We start from the raw sequence: 18,524 nt of genomic DNA on the forward strand, positions 1-18,524 counted from the left end.
TCTATCTATCTTCAACATCAAAGAAAAAGGAGAGCATTTAAAGTCAGATGCAGGACTTTATTGGACTGTCAGTCAAATAAAAAAAAAAGAAGCTAAAACAAAAAAAGCTGAGTAGTAGATATGTTCTGTATATTAACACTTTTTAGGTTGTTGTCCTCAACCAATTACAAACTGATTGTGGTGCATCATTCTCACTTGGTCCAGGCTAAACAGGGCCTGCATTCAAACTCTAGAAATAAAATTATTTTTTTTAAAAAAAAAGAGCAAAATTATCATTCCATTTTCTCTTCACTTGTCTGATTCAGGTCATGTGAGTAGCAGCATTTGTCTCCGTGGGTGCATGTGCCCTGAAACAAAAGAACAACAACATTAATAGCGATGTTCATAGAGGTTAGTGATGTTATATTACAAAAATCTTAAAAACAGCCAAAAGGTACATTTTGTCTGGCGGCTGGTAAAAGCCTCTCAGCTCAGCTTCTCTGGCAGGAAACCAACAGTGGCGACCTGCCAGAGCAGCTGATGGAGAATCCACCAGCATGTGGCTGGTGTTCATTTCCCACCCAGGACATGAAGACTTTACAAGTGTAATTAGTGCTAAAAATTAATTGTGTCCCTTTAATTCTGTGTGCCAACATCATCATCATCATCAAGAACATGATGTGCTGAAATAATCCTCACCTGCAGAAACTCAAATCAGCTGTAGTTAAGTGTTGGAAAAGACATCATGTGTTACCATAACGACTGTTTCCTCTGCAAGGCTTTGCTGTGGCTGTTTAGCGCCGCACACAATAGTGAAATTACAGCTATTAAAACTATTTCAATATCCACTGTACTATGAGATGTCCAAAAACAAGAAAAAAAAAAGGATTGAAATCAATTCTTTACTGCAAAATCCCAATAATAATGATCACTGTTAGTGCAAAAAGATCAATTTTATGGTATTTAAAACATTTTTCCAACAGCTTATAACAGCTGTGCACATTTAAATTGATATTGTTTGAGGAGAGATGACAAGAAATGTTTATGGGACAGTAAACCCAGTTGTAGTGAAGGACAGGTGTCAAACTGGAACTAACTGCAAACTATAAAGAAATGTATGAATAAATTATTAGATGTATGACATTAAAAGATAGCTTCAGAACATCCAAGTCTATCTTAAATCAATACTCACACTCAAAGAGTTATTTCATTGTTGTAATCATTCTACTTGGTTGGTCATTCTACTCCCTAACATGACTAATTTAACATTTCCTCTTTGTGTTACTGTAGCACTAAATGGAAAAAACACAAAAAGGGTATAAAAAAAAAACACATAATTCACATAAAAATGTCTTTAACTTTGGAAGAAACCAACTTGATTTGACTGACTCAGACTACTAAAGCCTCCTATTAGCTTCAGTTGAACTTCATCACTTATGTTACACTGGAGTCCAGGAAGAGATCTCAGCACAGCCAACAGCAATGATTCATAGACATGTGAGTATTGTATTAAAGCAAATGGATGTCAGTTTTTATTTCTTATTGTCAACAAATCTCATGTGCAGAGTCAAACTGACAATGAACTGATCTACTGACAAGTATTGTGTTTGTATCCAAAGCCTGATTATCTTATTCCTTTGTTTCATAGACCTCCGTTGTTATCCAAAAACTATTAAAAACACGTTCCTTGGGCTCATAGCTTAGACAAATTTAAACAAAAAGCTGGGCTGCGTAGTTTAATCAAGTTTTCAGTCTCAGGACAGTAGTTATGTGTAAGGCAGATGTAGCTGCGCAGTTATTTACATCATATACAATGTAGTACAAAGTCGAGAGGTGGTGATACGTAGCATAACAAACTAACCAATAGTCTTCATGATGAAGGAACATGTCACCCAGTGCAACAGTGTGACTCATTCATGTGTTTTGAATAGTTGTGGGACAACAGCAGAGCTCTACAGTTCACAGGAATAAGATAAAGCAGGTTTATACTCACACAATACTTGTAAGTATGATGAGTTCATTGTTGGTTTGGTTCTGTACACGAGATTTGTCCACAATAAAAATATAGAAAATCACAGCCTTATCCTTCAAGATGGACTTGAAAAAATTCTGAACCTATTAATGCTTAAAGTAAAGACCTTAAGTGGCAATTACACGATAACAGAACATTGAATTCCTTTCCTGAGAGTCTCTTGTGTGAGCTGCTTTTCAGAAACCATCATTAGGTGACCTGACTGAGGCTGTAGCAGCTAAACCCTCCAGAGCACTGAGTGTTTTATTGCTTATGAATGACACTTTTCATTTATAGGAGGAAGATTATGTAATTTATTATCTAACAGTTACATAGTCTTCTTTAAAGTCATTAAGACATTACATAAAAGTTTAGATTTTTTTTAGAGATAACACCATCTAAAATACAGGAGTAGGAAGGGTGAGAGCACATGTTTTCCCTGCTTCAGATAAATTAAATATATTAATATAATATAAATATAATTCAACCTATAGCAACACTGTGCTGTTAATCAGATGTTTTCCAAGGATGGCAGTGGTGACTGTCGGATAATTAATTAACTTTGGAGTCATTACACTTCAGGTTAAGATGTCCAATCACTTTACTTCCAACAGAAAACTGATTGGATCATTCCAGGTATGAAGCTACAGACAAATTACTAATGTCTCCTTTGCTACTATTCCTGGAAAAGAAATGAGCAAGAAAACTGCTTTTCTTCTTTCAAAAAACAAAAAAAAAACAACTAAGTTCTTGTTTCTGAGAAAACAGTCTGCAGTACGCAGGAAGAAAAGTCTTTTTATGTGTCAGAAGAAAACTACCATAAATTAACAATGACTTCAACCAGAAGATATGTCATTAGGAGAAAAATACGTTTTGTGATTGACGGATGATCCAACGCCATCACAGTAATGAGCATTTCACTTTAACTTACTGGAGGCTCCACATCCAAGAAGGTGAATATAAACTGTTGTATTGCTTCTCAAAGAAACATCTAAATCTTTGCAATAAACAACCTGCAGCTGTTTTTGCAGCAATTCAAGTGTGAATATTTGTTGATTGTTGTTAATTTCTTTAAAATGACAACATGCATTGGATTCTAAAAAATATTCCCACATATTACTTTTGTGTACAATAAATCTGATTGGACCTGAACGCAGCATAGCTGACACCTTCCTCTCCTGCCTGTAGGTGAACTGACCTGTTTGAATTTCTTGCAGGGGTAGTTTTTTAGCTGTGAAGAGTCTGTGATCTGGTTCTTCCTCTTGTTCTGGCACTTCTTCCTCTTGTCCTGCAGGTCGCCGGAGATACCACCTCTGGAGAAGAGAGAGGACCGGTGAAAAGTTACAGAGAGAGACAAGACGAAGGAGGTAGATGGATGCAGTAAGAAACGACATAACAGCAGGTAAGATGAAGGAGAATTTCGTAGATTCAGACCAAGTTTGTTGATTCCCAAAACATTTTACAACAAATTCAGTGTTAAGAGTTTTAAAATGTTGAGTATTTAATCTTATGTGTAATATTTGAACACTTTTAAACATTTTCCTCTTTAATAATTTCAGCTTGAGATTCCTAAAATAATGTTTTTCTTGCAAGAAATCTGCCATTTCTTAACCACTTTTTTTCCCGCCTGTGAAACTGGGCTTGTAATGAATTCTAATCAGTTTTACAAAATGCTTTTTAAATACATTTCAAGCATTAAATCTGATGTCTTTTTAATTTTAAAACAGAGTAAAATGGTGATAAAATGGTCTTGGTCTGTCCTCCTGTGGCTGCTTGTTGTGTGTGTGTGTCATTGTGTCTCAGGGGAGCATAGAGGTTGATTTAGTCGTTAGTTACCCAGACTTGGCGCGAGCTTTGGGTCCCCAGAAGGCCTGAGGGTTCTCCTGGAAGCGGGTCAGGTGGCGTTTACGGGACTGAGGGTTGGCGTCCTCCCTTACAGTGAAACAGGCCTCTTGGCTACACACACACACACAATCCAACACAAAGGTGTCATGTAAGCACACATTAAGGTTACGCAAAATGTGATTAGATGAGAAACAAATGTAAATAAAACAGCGTATCATTGACTTGTCCTTCCTGTTTCAGTATTACAGGTTGGTCTCTACATTGTGCTCTTATCAACCATCACATTTCACTTTAGGTATTAATTTAATATCACTGGCCTCCTGAATGGTCACTGATAAACTGAACGTGGTCTGACCTGGGCTCTGTGGAGAGGATCTTGAAGGCGGGGCTCGTTTCTGACAGCTTCTCTCTCTTCACAGGGTTGGCCTTCTCCTGCAGCAGACCGATAATCAAGCGTGTGTGTGTGTTAAAATGATGCATGATGTGATTGAGGACAGCAGTTTGTGTTTGTTTAATGGGAACAGTGGGAGCAAATCTTCAGCAGAACTTCTGACTGTGAGAAATAAAACACCAAGGGTTCAGACTTGAGTAAAAGTAACTCCAGTCTTTTTTTTTTTTTTTTTTTTTTTTAATTAGTAAAGTTTACCCAGCAGCGCATGATGTCCCAGATGGCTGCGGGAGGAGCATCTGTCTTGATGGCGTTCTTACAGGCGTGCGAGAGGGAAACTCTGTGACCAGCATGGAGAAGAGCAGACCTGCAGATGGAGAGAGAGAGAGAGAGAGGAAGAGGTAGAACGAGCTGATTCACTGTGAAACTAATGTTTGATAGGAACAGTATAAGAAAAGTGAAACAGTTTAGTGTGTGTTTACCTAAACTGCAGCAGCGGGGGAGTATTACAGTGTATCGTGCTGCTCAGACTGTCCACGGTGTAATAAAGAGGCACATCCTCCAACTCCTGACACATGAAGCACAAAGGAGATGAAAATGAGCTGGACTGGCAAGAAGTGTGTGAAATAGGTCGTCGATCGATGTGAAGATCCGACTAATCGTGACCCACATTAGACTGAAACAAGCTCTATCGTTGGAGGGAATGCAAATGAAAAAGAAATACCTCGGTCACCATGCTGAGCATGCCCTCGATACGTTTGGATGTCCCGAACCGAGACGGGTTTCCCGACACTGCAGACAAAACCTTCTGGACGAATGAAAAGTCATGGATGGGCTCTGCCCAGATCGGACCACCCAGCTGTAAAGATGACAGACAGGCTTCAGCTGGTGTGTTTTGTGTGTGTGTGTGTGTGTGTGTGTGTGTATGTGCGTGTAAAAGCAGAGAGGTTTTGACACAGTTCACATCAGCATCCAGAGTAACTGGACTGGTTTCTGACCCAATATTAGTTTAGTTCTGAGAATAAATTAGACTGAAGCAGCATCATCGAAGCTAAAAATATGAAAATGAAAAACAGCAGCTAATATAATGTGTATAACTGTGAATACATACTAACAAGTGTGCATGATGTGTGTGTGTGTGTGTCACCTGATGTCTTTGTCCACAGTGCTCGCATTCTGGTCCGACTGGGGGTCCAGTGGCTGCAGAATACTTCATACTGAAATCACATCAGAGTCGTCATTATCACACATGCTGCGACCCAGGAAGTGACAGAATCTCAATCTTTATTAAGAACTCTTTCACATTTACCAGCAGCTGACTCTGATGATGGTGGTTTCTACTTTACTGCAGGCTCACTTTGTGAATTAAAGGTGCAGTGTGTAGAATTTAGTGGCATCTAGCGGAACGGACTTGGCAGAAATGGAATATAATATTCATAAGTATGTTTTCATTAGTGTATAATCACCTGAAAATAAGAATTGTTATGTTTTTGTTGCCTTAGAATGAGCCCTTTATATCTACAGATCCCTTTCTACATAGCCCGCCATGTTGCACCGCCATGTTTCTACAGTAGCCCAGATTGGACAAACCAAACACTGGCTCTATAGAGGGCCTTTAGCAAGTTTCACGGCCACTGTAGGTTCTCCTACACGCTTGGAAGGGGAAGGATATTCAGTTGGTTGCAATCTACAACCTCACCACTAGATGTCACTAAATGTTACACGCTGGTCCTTTAAAGTGACTGTTTGATGGTGCTGCAAAATATACATTTAAGAAAGAAGCCCTAATTATTTAATATAAATCCTGAAATTTCCTAAGAATAGGAGTTTTTACTTTCATAGATTACATCAAAACTTGTATCCAATACTTTTTCACAAATATACTATAAATAAAAGAGATGCAAGGCTCTTGTAAATCCCAATGAATATAAACCTTGTTTCATCTAAAACTCACCAGGAGACAAAGCATTAATAAATAAAAATGATGCACCATGTAGTATGAACAGTGCATAACGATGAAATTAAATCTAATAAACCTCTCAGAAATTAAATTTTCATGTGTGATTTCTAACAATGTTTTAATGCCACTTTAGCCTGTTCAACCATGACAAACACAAAACAGGTGGCTGCCGTTCATCATCATAGATAACCAATAAAGTACGTCGGTAGTCTCAAAGTGCAACACAGAACATATATTTGCATATGAGTCAATATTAAAACAAGCTGTTAACCCTCACTTACTAATGGAAAAACATCTGGACTCAGATACAATCATAAACAGTCTTATAAATCAATTGTATTCTTAAATGAATTAAAAAAAACAAATATATATAATAAATATAAAGGCAAGTGTTTAAACTACACTGGTGAACAACCTCAAAATGAGAAATCCTGAAAGGCTAGATGAGGTTGAACCACAAAGGACCAACAGTCTGAGAGTTTTCTCCAACACAGAGGCTCCTGCAGTTTGCTGATCTTCATTTCACATGAACAACAAAAGGAAGAGCTGCTGGTTGTTCAGCGTGTGAGATCTTACTGTTTTCCATTGCTTGTTCTCCTGCCCATTCTTTGGAGGTGGAACGACCCGCAACCGACACAGTTGTAGATCAGAGCCTGTTTACTGCAACACCAGAGAGACAGAAGAGGAAAAGCAGGATTTTACATTTAAATATTGTTTTATGCATGTCACAGCAGGGAACATTTTAGTCAAATCTCCATGTGTATGTATGCATGTATGCTATTTAATGTGCATGCATATACATATAGCTTCATATTCTCATTTTTGCTCTACTTAAAATTCACAAAAAATAATCAACATTAAATTTTTTATATGTTCCTACATTTTCATTTCCTTTATCTCACTCGGTTCTGCTGCTGCCATTATTTTTCTGGTATTTGTTGCTGCAGTGACCCAGTTTCAGGACCATTCGACTTTCATCATATATCAGCCTTTGCTGAAAGACAGACACAGTGCATGCATGAGTCTTTGTGTTTGTACCTGGCTGAGTTTTTGACCTTGGCCTGTCCTGTGAAGACGCGTACAAAGACTCGAATGTAGAAGTCGACGCTGACGGACAGCAGGGGCTGGATGTATCGCTGGTACACCCCCGCCCTCTGGTCTAAACTGTGGAGGATGATACGAAGAGCCTGCAGGGGGGGGGGGGGGGGGGGGGGGAGAGAAAAAAAAAAAAAGATGGAGATAACACACACATTCACTATTTTTTTTCTTGATGTGAAACATCTGAGAAAGTTTTTATTTTACTGCAACATTTGCAGGGCTGAAGGAAAATGAGGGAAACAACATCTTTCTGCAGAGTATGTGGAGGGAAAGGTTCATCTGACTGCTACTGCTTTCATGAATGAAGTCTTTCTTCTACTGAAGCACATGAAATTCATGAATTATTTACACAAAACCCATGTTCAGTATTCATGTCATCACATTTTATCCCATTACTGACAGATTTTTTGGGAAAGATAAACGATTTTTACTACAAATATCATGACCAATACTTTCACAATTGACTAACAATAAAAAATTATTTCTAAAGGGAACAACATGAATAGGTTTTTACTCTAATGTGTATATATATATATGTGTGTGTACATATATATATAAATAAAGGACAGATCCTTTGTTTCTGAGTTACTATGACTTTCTCTTTCCAGCGACTCTGACAGTCTCTTTGAGTCTGTTCTCAACGAGAATGAAAACAAACATATACACTTAAAAAGTAGAGAAAAAGACTTTATACTGAAACAATGCAATGAATTTTTTTTTTTTACTCTAAGTCTTTACAGTGTGCTGGAATTTCTTGGTCAGTTAGTTCTTGATGGAAAGTTTGGGAAAATCCATCAGATCTACCATCAATCAACCAGCAGTGCTGATGGTCCCGATGAACTCAGAGCTACTTCGTGTTGAATTTCTTTTATGTGATTAAAGCATCTTTCAAATTAGTCTGATGGCAAAAAGGTTTTGTTCATGGAAAACTGAGATGATCTTGGTGAAAACTGGTGGTGTATTTCTGACCCAAAACACATTGTGAGCGTTGAGTGCGTTTCCTTCCTCATAAAAACGTTTCTAGAGCTGATTTTACAAAAGAAGTTGAAACCTTCACTGATTATATCCAACAGACTTCTTCCTGACTTTGTTTGGCACAATGCTCCCTCTCTTGGCAAAGTTACCTCCACCAACTGTTTTGCACTGGAATAGTGTGAAACTGTTAGCATGACTGCACGCACAAGTCTGTGCACATGAACTAAATATGCTTCATAGTGCTACTAGTGCTCAAAAACTCCACATAGTACACACCTGGCCAATCACAGCGTGAGGCGGGCATGCTTGTTGAATCATCATTTTCAAAACGTTACCAAAATTGCTGAACCTAGCATCCCCCTTTTCTGACCTTGGAAAGGTGTAGGAGGGCGTTTCAGATGCTGTTTGACAATCTGATAAGCTTCTTTTGTCTTTTCTTTTGTCTGCCACAGTATCTGTCACCACTAGGGGGTGCCAGAGTCAAAGTTCTTCAAACTCTTATCATGTGTGTCTTTAAAGAGGCCTTTAAAAGAGGCAGACAGAGCAGTAAAACAGTGAAATGTCATAGTTTGATGCGTCTTTCTTCTTCTTTCTATCCTTGTGATAAAAGTTTCCTAATAAGTATGCAAACACATAAACACACAGACAACAAAACCACACTCACAGCCCCCCCTCAGGCCAGAATCCATGACATTTAGTGCGTTTCCGTCAAACCCACACACATACTGTACACACTGAGGATTAAGACATTATGAATGCAAACATAGTGGCATGTCTCTGCATGTGGAGTATGGTGTGTGTGTGTGTGTGTGTGTGTGTGTGTGTGTACTCTCACCATCTCATGACAGTATTTGGCTTTGATGGAGACTGAACCGTATTTGCTGTAGCAGGTCTCTCCACTGTTTCCTGCCATCACTGCCATGTCTGTGCATGTTATGCACAACAGACCTGAGAGAGAAAGAGACAGAGAGAGAGAGAGAGAGAGAAAAGAAAAACAAAAAGGAAACATTAGGAAATATAAGACTTCACACCTCGGTCGGACAGATCGGTACATGAACTCTCGGTGTTGTTTGAACTCTTTGGCTGCACCACATAAGTGGAGCTTTTCAAATGAGGACAGTGCAGATGGTAACAGGTCAACCATCAAGTCTTAACATCATTCATAATTTTGTCCCATTTCAACTGAACTGAAAATAGGATCAAACCAAAACAAGAATTATTCACAAACAATATCTGACCCACTTCTGATCCAACTGTCAAGCAGATTTTATGCCAATTTTTTGAATTGTCATGAAAAATACAATGAGATTTAATGCATTTCCTTTAGATGGGTGGAAGCAAATAAATAACTTATGAAAGTCAAATACATCCATAAGAAAACGGTGAGTAAAATTGAACCTGTCAGGGATGGATTGGTATAGAGCAAAGTGATTGGAAATGACCCATAATGACGGCCGTGTTCAAGGCTTTCATCTGACGATGAAAAGAAAAGCAACTCCATCAACTTCACCACGAAGAGACGGCATGGGAAAGTAAAAAAAAAAGGGACATTTCCAATTTCAATACCCAGAAATCCTGAGCTGTGACATGAGTAGAGTCCACAAGGTGCACGCTCGTGTCTGCTAACCTGACTGATCTGTGATCGTTCATACCGAAAAAGGACAAAAAGGAGGCAGTGAAAGGTGTGATGATGGTGATGATGTCCACCGGTCCTTGGATGGAAAGCTCTCTGCTGTTCAGATTAATCACTTACTTCATGTAGAAGGGAATATCTACATGTTTCTAGGACACTTCTTTTTGCTCTAAACCAGGAACACGTGTGGAAATTTATGTAAAAATGTAAAAAGTCTTTGTATCTTGCATTTCTAAAAGTGAGCTGGGCAACAAAACCAAAAATGTATTGATGAACGTTCATTAACTGACCTCATTTTGCTTGTTTCAGTTAAAGATTTCCCCCTAAGAAAAACACCCAACTGTCATCCTGTCACCACCAACTTCGTCTAATAGTTGAGTAAATTTTATGTTTGATATTTTCTGAGCCATGTTTGAGCCTTTATTATAACGACAGCAGAGAGATGATGGGGGAACAAAATGCAACAAAGGTCCCCGGCCAGACCAGAACAGGGGAAACCACAGCCTCCAGTGAGCACTCTAAACCCCAGGTCACAAAAAAATCATCTTTCAGCAGATCAGACAAATGCAGAGTAAACTGAGAGAGAAGGGATGTGAATACTGAACTCCTACACGCTGCCAGTGCGTCTACTGTACATGGTGACCTGCCCTATTTTGTGGAGACCAACTACAATCATGAAAACCGGCTGTCATGGACAAATAAAAGACTGAATCAATCAATCAGCGTTACCTTTTTGCTAGTTTTTTTAGAAACTCTGAATGATGGTCTGACTAAAAAGACACTAGGAAACACCATGAAACTAGTTTACCGTCAAAACAATCCTATTCCAAAACTGACCCAGAAAAACAAGGCCGGTGGTGATGATTGATGGACCGAACCACTACCCACCTCCCTCGCTGACGGCCTGCACGGCGGCATCCAAAAAGGAGGCAGGGCTACCGTAGGGATCCAGATCGATGACATCGTAGCGCTCCTTCTTCCCTCGCATTTCATACATCAGCATGCTAAGAGAAAAATATATATAGAGGAGAGGGAGGAGGGATGATTTAAGAAATGTTGGATACTGAGGTAGAATTTAAATGAAAAACAAAAGCAGAGAGGGATGGAAGAAAGACAAAGAGGCTGTCAGAGCACACAAGAGCAGACACAAGATGAGTCAAGGCCAGTCAACAACAACAAAAAAAAAAGAGCAGATTAGAAGAGAAAGGAGAAAAGACTTGAGAGGATAGAAGAAGATAAGTATGAAGACAAGCAAGCCAGACAGAAAAGAGAAGAAGATAATGAACTAAAAAGAAAAAGCAAAAAAAAAATAGATAATGAAAGAAGAAAAAGCAAAGAGACGAGCAGGGAGGAGATCAGAGCGGGAGCAGAGGAATGAATAGAACAAGAGGTCAAAGGTGAAGACGGGAGAGGAATGACTATGAGAGAAGCGTCGGATAAATACAAGAGGAGAAGAACAAACAGACAGCGAATCAGTGAAGTGGATAAATAACGGTGGCAGAGGAGGACCGTCAGCAAACAAGCGCTTCCCTGAATGAGATGAGTGATGGTACCTGGCGTCTCTGCAGCTGGCCTGGAGTAGGTGGCTGACTTTGTTATACTGGGCGTTCCTGGCGATCAGAGCCGCCGCTTTGGTGGAGAAGTCGTTGGCGGTGACGCTCTGCAGACCCGGGACCTCCAGAGCGAAACGCACCGATCGCAGACCGGAAGCCGCCAGACCCTCCAGCACACGAAGGCCTCGCTAAAATAAAGCAGAACTGCTGTAACAAATCATGTATTACACAATTTTCCTTACTCCTGTGCTTATCGTGCTGCAGATTTGCCCCATTTGCAATCTTAAATTTTGGTTTTAGTTCTTATCACCGGTAGAAAGTTTTCTCTTAGAGCAGAAAACCACAAATTGGTCTCCCACGAGCTGCTGAGCGCTACATCCAGAGACCGACAGCGGCTGCAACTTCTGCACTCACTGACCACTAAGAAGAAGAACCTTGGGTTTTAGATGTGTTTACTGACCACTAATTATTTACAATACAATGAAATCCTTTAAAAGAAGATCTAACATAGTGTGAAATTACCTGGTGCGACATTACAATGATGTTTAATGATACGCTTTTAACCGCACTGCTTTAGATGCTAAAATAAGCAAACTAAATCCAGAACATAAATATAAAAACATCATATTTTGCTTTGATAATAATGGTAACCATACACAAGGACACTGACTACATTTACAGAAGATTTACATAAAATAAATATGTGTTTGTAGCCATAAAAAAATACTAATTTTGGATAAACGGCACAAAGACAGTTTGATATTTTGTGAAACGCGCTTATTTGCAATCTTGCCCATACACAAGGACACTGACAAACTAAATTTACAGATTTACGTAAAATAAATGTGTTTGTAGCCATAAAAAAACTAATTTTGAAGCTAGTCCCATGAAACGGTTAGCTTAGCTTAGCATAAAGACTGGAAATAGGTGGAAACAGCTAGCCTGCCTCCATCCAAAATTTACTTATTAACCTGTAACATGCTAAGCTAAGCTAACCAGACAGATATGACAGGGATATCAATTGTCTCATCAACCTCTTAGCAAGATAATAAATAACCAAACTTACCAAAATGTCAAACTATTCCTTATAAATCTGCTGTATAGCCATTACAATATAAAATCCATCCCTGGTACGTACCTCACATTTCTCCCCCACTGTTGCGGTTACAGCCGGCTCCTCTGCTCCGTTTTTCTCCTCCATCTGTGTGTCCGCTTCGTTCGTCTCCTCCGACAGAGAGACCACCACTCGCTCTTTCTCTCCCGGCACCACCACTTTCACCCCCCGCTGAGCCAGCAGATCTCTGGCAAACTCTGTGATCACAGCACATCTGTGGAGGGAAACGGGAAATGGGATCAATTATGTATAAACATGTTGATAGCATAACAGAGTAATAACCCGAGGACACTCAAGATCCATATTCACATTTGTTTTTCCCCAAACACTATTTTATAAAACTTAATTACAACTAGAAGACTTGTAATTAACTCTTCTGGTTATATTAAGTAGAGTGCAGATCTACACCAGGTGTGTACAGTCAAGATGGCAGCAAAGATAACAAAAATGGGGATTTATTCATTTCGTATGGTGCCTAACTTTAGTGGATCACAACATATTGAGTATGGAATTAATCTGCAGATGCTCCGGTTCAAGATTAAAACAAACTTTTCTACAGATGTCAGTTTCTGAACCACGACAAAGGCCAAAATGTAAAAGTAAGACTTGTTTTTAGCCTAGTTGATTGCCGGAAATGCCTTTTGCTATGTCGTAAAATGACGAGGACTGCTGAAAAGGTACCAAAATTTGGCACAGATTAATCTATTGTGGCAACAAGGGATGATTGGTTGTCCCCACTGGAAACCAGATTCCAAACTGAAGTAGTTGCTGATCACTTGTGGCTCCTACCAGCCGGATAAGACGAGTGAGGAGTCAATGGCATTACAAAATGGGTTTTTAAAAAATTGTGAGTCACCACAACCACGAGACGTCCTTGAGCATTCAGTCATACATGTACACAAAAAATATTAGGCTGATGGGTCCGGTAGTGTGTGAGATTAGCAGTGGACAGACACACACAACCAATCACATGATCCCCTCCAGGCTTACGACTGGTCTGCAAGGTTCTTGTGATTACTAGGTAGACTTGTCCTGACTATTCAAAATGTTTTTAAAAAAACGACTGACAAACTGTGTCTGAGTGATGGAGCGAGGTGTCAGACGCAGCCGGTGTTCATACTCACGTTAAATCTCTGTTAAACTCCTGGACCGGGTTATAAAACACCTCATTGGCGCTTGGAAACAGGATGGCCGCCTTGCCCTCATTGACCACCGTCTCCCCTGGTAACAGTCCCGCAGGAGACGAGTTCTCCTGTGCAGCCGGCGTGTCAGTGGGGGTCGGGTTTGGACCCATCGGTGTAGATTTGGTGGGTGTGGATGAAGTGTCAGTGGCGGGAACTTCGAGGTCCTGCTGAGCAGCTTTTAGGGGCTCCATGGATCTCAGTCCCCTGCTGGCACAAGCAGCAGCAGCAGCAGCACAGCCTGTACTCCACTGAAATAAGTGTCTGGTAGAAGGAGTGCAGCGATGATGTAGATGATGGGAGATGATGAGGGGGAACAGCCGGACTGTCCGCACTAGCATAAAGCTAATATTTCTAGAAAAGGACAAAAAAAAAAAACAAGCAGAGGATCTAAGTTAAAAACTTGGACAGTAATCAGCTGCTTTGGCTCACTGATTATTATTATATTAGGCTACATTACATTAATTTGGCACAACTCTCATGTCCTAAATGACTCACAATAAGTGCAGTCAACCTATGTATGAAGCAAAAGAAGAAGATATAAACAAATGATCATCAGCTAGAGCCACAACTGCAACTTTTTTATTTTATTGGTTAATCATTTAGTCCATAAAATGAAAAAAATACAGTGAAAATGCTCAGAAGTCCTTTAAATTCTTAGTTCTTCCTGGGAAACCCAAAGATATTTGATTTACAATTACAAGAAACAGGGGAAAGCAGTAAATCCTAACCAGAGCTGCAATGATTAGTCAATTAATTGATTACTCAATCAACAGAAAATCAATCACCAACTATTTTGATAATTGATTAAGCGTTTTGAGTCATTTTCCAAGAAAAAAAGGTCAAAATTCTAATGCCAGCTCCTCAAATGTGAATATTTTCTGGTTTATTTAGTCTTCTATGACAGCATTTTGGGCTTTGGGAAACATTTTTCACCATTTTACAGATCAAACACCTCATTGATTAATTGAGAAAATAATCGACAGACTAATTGATGATGAAAATATTTGTTAGTTGCAGCCCTAATCCTTACATTTGAGCAACTGGAACTAGAGAATATTTGGCATTTCAGTATGATGATGACTTAAACGATTACCAGCTATCAAAATTGCTGTTAATTACCGTTCAGTCCATCAACTAATCGATTAATGGACTGATTATTTCTTCTTCTGTAGAGTCAACCAAGCAAGACCTGTGAAAACAATTACAACTCATCCACAATACTGAAGCGAGGGCCCTAAATACATTTCTCAAATGCTAATTCCTTATGAACCCACTAGAAGCCTCAGACCATCGGGGACCGGTCTATTCGCTGTCTCTCAGGTTAACACTAAGCATGAAGAAGCAGCTTTCAGGTATCGAGCTGCCTGAGTGCCTGTTACTGGAATCATTTCAATAATCATTCCTGACAATTTAAGACAGGCCACATCTGTAGATACATTTAAATCCAGACTTACAACCCACGTGTTCCCCAAAGGCTTAGACCTCAGCACAGTCACTGTAAGTGCTTTTATTACTAGCTGTGTTTTATGTGCTTACATTAGCATGCTTTTATGTGTGTTTACATTTCTATCATGCACGTGTGTCCACATAATTTTGATATTCAGTTTTACATGTTTTTAATTTAGTTTAATATCCTCACACTGGTGTTTTGTGCTTAATGACTTTAACCATTATTTTCTGTAAAGCACTTTGAACTGTCTTGGCTATGAAATGTGCTGTATAATATAAAGTTGCCTCACCAGTGAACCTGAACTGTTTCCTCACATTCAGTACACTGTACAGCACACAATGTTCTTCTTCTCTCAATATAACAGTATAGTTGACATGCAAACATGGCATATTTAAGAAAATGTTTAATACTTCAGCAAAACCGACTAAATGAACAACACTGACAATGCACACAAGACACTGCAACTGCTGCACACTCCTCAGCAGCAAGGCTACTGTTAGCTAGTATGCTAACCAGGCTAACTCCTGTAAACAGTTTTACCTGTGACACCTCCTACAGACGGCCCTGCTTTTCTTCTTTGTCGGGGGGGGTTTATAGTTAAAGCGATAAAGGTGGTCGTGCAGTGTTTTGTTTCCTCGCTGCTGTCGGCTCTGTCACAACTTTGACTCTCACGTTACCAGCATGAAGGGAGCCATGTTTGAAGCGTCTCTACGGAAGCCCGCACGGCCAATAAAGTAAAAGCGAGAAGCTACTTCTCTCCTTCTCACTCGCCCCTCCGGCAGAGTCGTGTAATGTCAGGGAAACGGTGTAATGTAAGGACAGGAGGGAGAGAAGGTCGATCCGTCAGCAGCCGCTGCACACACTGCTGCCCTACTTTTCCTCCGCAGTGAACATGTGAGGAGACTGTAACACATATCAGCTCTGCTTCCATGCATAATCTAATTTAATCTCACCGTGCCTTAAATTGGTAATGCATTCTGGCGAAAAGGCTAAACATAGCCTATGGATTAACCAAAATATCCCCAGAAGCTGATGTGAGGAGAAATGAAGCCGTAGAGAAATTAAGGTCAACGCAGGTCAGCGTTGAGCGGCTCAGGCAATGTAGCGGTAAAGTGAATTTAGGTCGCTGTGTCATGAGTGTGGTGCTGTTTGAGGACAATACATAAAACAGAGTGTTGTTTAAAGGTCACGGTTTTATCTTCTTTTCACCCCTTTTCTTGCACTGGATTAGTCTTTCTTTTAAAGAACACATATAAAGTGGTACATGTGCCAACCAGACACAAAATACACACTTTAGAGAGAAAAAATAAATAAAAAATAATGTAAAATAAGCAAGAGGAGCATCCATCTCTTAAATAAAGAGCAAAATCCATATTTATATATCCACACATACATAAACACACATATATGTACACATACAAATCTACATATACACACACGTACATATCCATATACATACACATTCATATCAACCCATTATAATTCTGCCCTTTGAGGGAAAAAAAGAAAATTATTTTAAATTGGAAAATATGCCCTTAAAGTAAGTATATTACTGTTATACAAAATCAGACCTTTTAGTGGACTCATGGGTGAGCCATACTGACCAATTTTCATTCAACGTCAGTTTGAGTTCTCAAGATAAAGAGTTTTAATCTACATTTTTTGTTATTTTATTAGTTTTGTCATCAAGCAGGAGCTACATTTTATTCATTATTGCATTACAACAGAGAAGAAGGCTGATTACTACAGCAGGAAACTGCCCAGTAACCCAAAACTACAGGAGGACTAAATTGTGTCTTAAATGGTTTGTTAATTTAAAATTAGTTTCATCATTAAGCACATTATCAACCAACACCGTGGGTCCTGCTTCATTACTTGACCTCGAGGGCCTGTCTTAAAGAGGGTCACTGTGTCAAAATCCAGTTTTAAAGTCCTTCATATTTCCATATCTGTGCTTATGCGTATGTTGCATATTCCTAAAATTGTGTTTAATCAAATGGCCACACTGCAAAACTGGGATCAGATAATATTCCAACATAGATAAATTGTGCACATTGCAGAGAGCAGAGGTTTTCAAAGTCTGAGACTGTGGGCGTCCTCTAAGACAAAGCTTGGAAAAAGGCACCCATCAGCCCCCTTTGTGTAGCTTAGTGTTAGATACCTATGAGATCATTATTATGTTATTTGATCCCATAGACACTCAACAACTTTTCCAAGATAGCCATATTGCTGTTTGACATAACTTCAGACTACACCAAAGTAATAAAAAGACATAAAAAGTCTGTCCTGAGACATTTATTAGTTTCGGACTCTGGGAAAGTGGGAAAAACGGTAAAATTCCTCAAAACTACTGTATCTCTGAACTATCTCTTTAACCAAATCACACACTATTATACATGATCTCCTTTTGACAGCTAATGTGATAACTAACGTAATATCTTTTCACTCCCTGAGCCTCCCCTGAATCTGTTTGGAGACGCCCTGGGGAGGCATGCCTCCCACTTTGAAAACCTTTGGCATAGATTATGCAATGGTTCAGGGTCAATATAGATGCCCAGCAGCTTTTTGATATACGAAACATATGATCATCTCAAAAGATTTACTGGATTAAACCACCCGGTTTGTAAAAATAGTTCAAATTAGTTTCACTTAGTTTCAATTGCAAACAAAATCCAATTTCATCATCAGTTACATTCGACAATGTCCTCTGCATCTATTGCAAATTTGGGAGTTTTACACGGGGGAGTTTACTTCCACAATTAAAAACTTACACATGGTGTGTCATTTATAAGCCAATGCTGGTATGTTCAACATGTTTCAGTTGGACTACTTTAAGGCCAACAAAAGATATATAATAAACAAAGGCTTTCGAATGTATCCTACAGATCCCTGCAGAGTGAAGAAGGCTTCCAAACAGCATCTATACCTTATAAAATTTACAGAAACAAACAGTTAACTGAATAAATACAACATCCTAATAGTGCTAATTAAAAAAAAAAGATTAAGTGACTCTTGTCAAAAGGATGCTGAGTATATTTACAACGTTGCCATTAATATTTAAGATCTAATAATATTTAAGATGTAAGATCTAGGCCTATATAATCTACCATCGTACTGTTTTATGTACTGTTTTACACTCAGACGTTGGTGATGGTGTGGGGGAGGAAAATCTGTCTCTACTGTACAGTATGCACACAAGCCTGAACATCTGGATGGGGGCGCTGTGACAATGAATGCCCAGAGAGCGTGGCGCTATACATCTGACACAGGAGAATTATAGAGTTAATAGTATTTGGCATGACAGGGAGAGAGAGCGCGGGGAGCGCAGTGCCGT

General features: G+C 39.3%; 1 protein-coding gene across 1 annotated transcript; it reads right to left on the minus strand.

Moving 5' to 3' along the window:
- Positions 1 to 36: 36 nt before the first annotated feature.
- Positions 37 to 15,942, minus strand: trmt1 (tRNA methyltransferase 1). The gene is made up of 16 exons (XM_044340013.1): positions 15,731 to 15,942; positions 13,681 to 14,091; positions 12,581 to 12,770; positions 11,443 to 11,630; positions 10,778 to 10,893; positions 9,092 to 9,204; positions 7,222 to 7,370; positions 6,760 to 6,843; positions 5,371 to 5,440; positions 4,948 to 5,082; positions 4,706 to 4,791; positions 4,482 to 4,590; positions 4,191 to 4,267; positions 3,827 to 3,946; positions 3,189 to 3,303; positions 37 to 347 (listed from the first exon to the last, which is right to left on the minus strand). Exons 2-16 carry the CDS (start codon positions 14,076 to 14,078, stop codon positions 273 to 275), a joined length of 2,025 nt encoding a protein of 674 aa, XP_044195948.1. The 5' UTR covers positions 14,079 to 14,091; positions 15,731 to 15,942; the 3' UTR covers positions 37 to 272.
- Between the last annotated feature and the right edge of the window lie 2,582 nt (positions 15,943 to 18,524).

This window comes from Thunnus albacares, chromosome 3 (genome assembly GCF_914725855.1).
Source record: "Thunnus albacares chromosome 3, fThuAlb1.1, whole genome shotgun sequence".
Lineage (NCBI taxonomy): Eukaryota > Metazoa > Chordata > Actinopteri > Scombriformes > Scombridae > Thunnus > Thunnus albacares.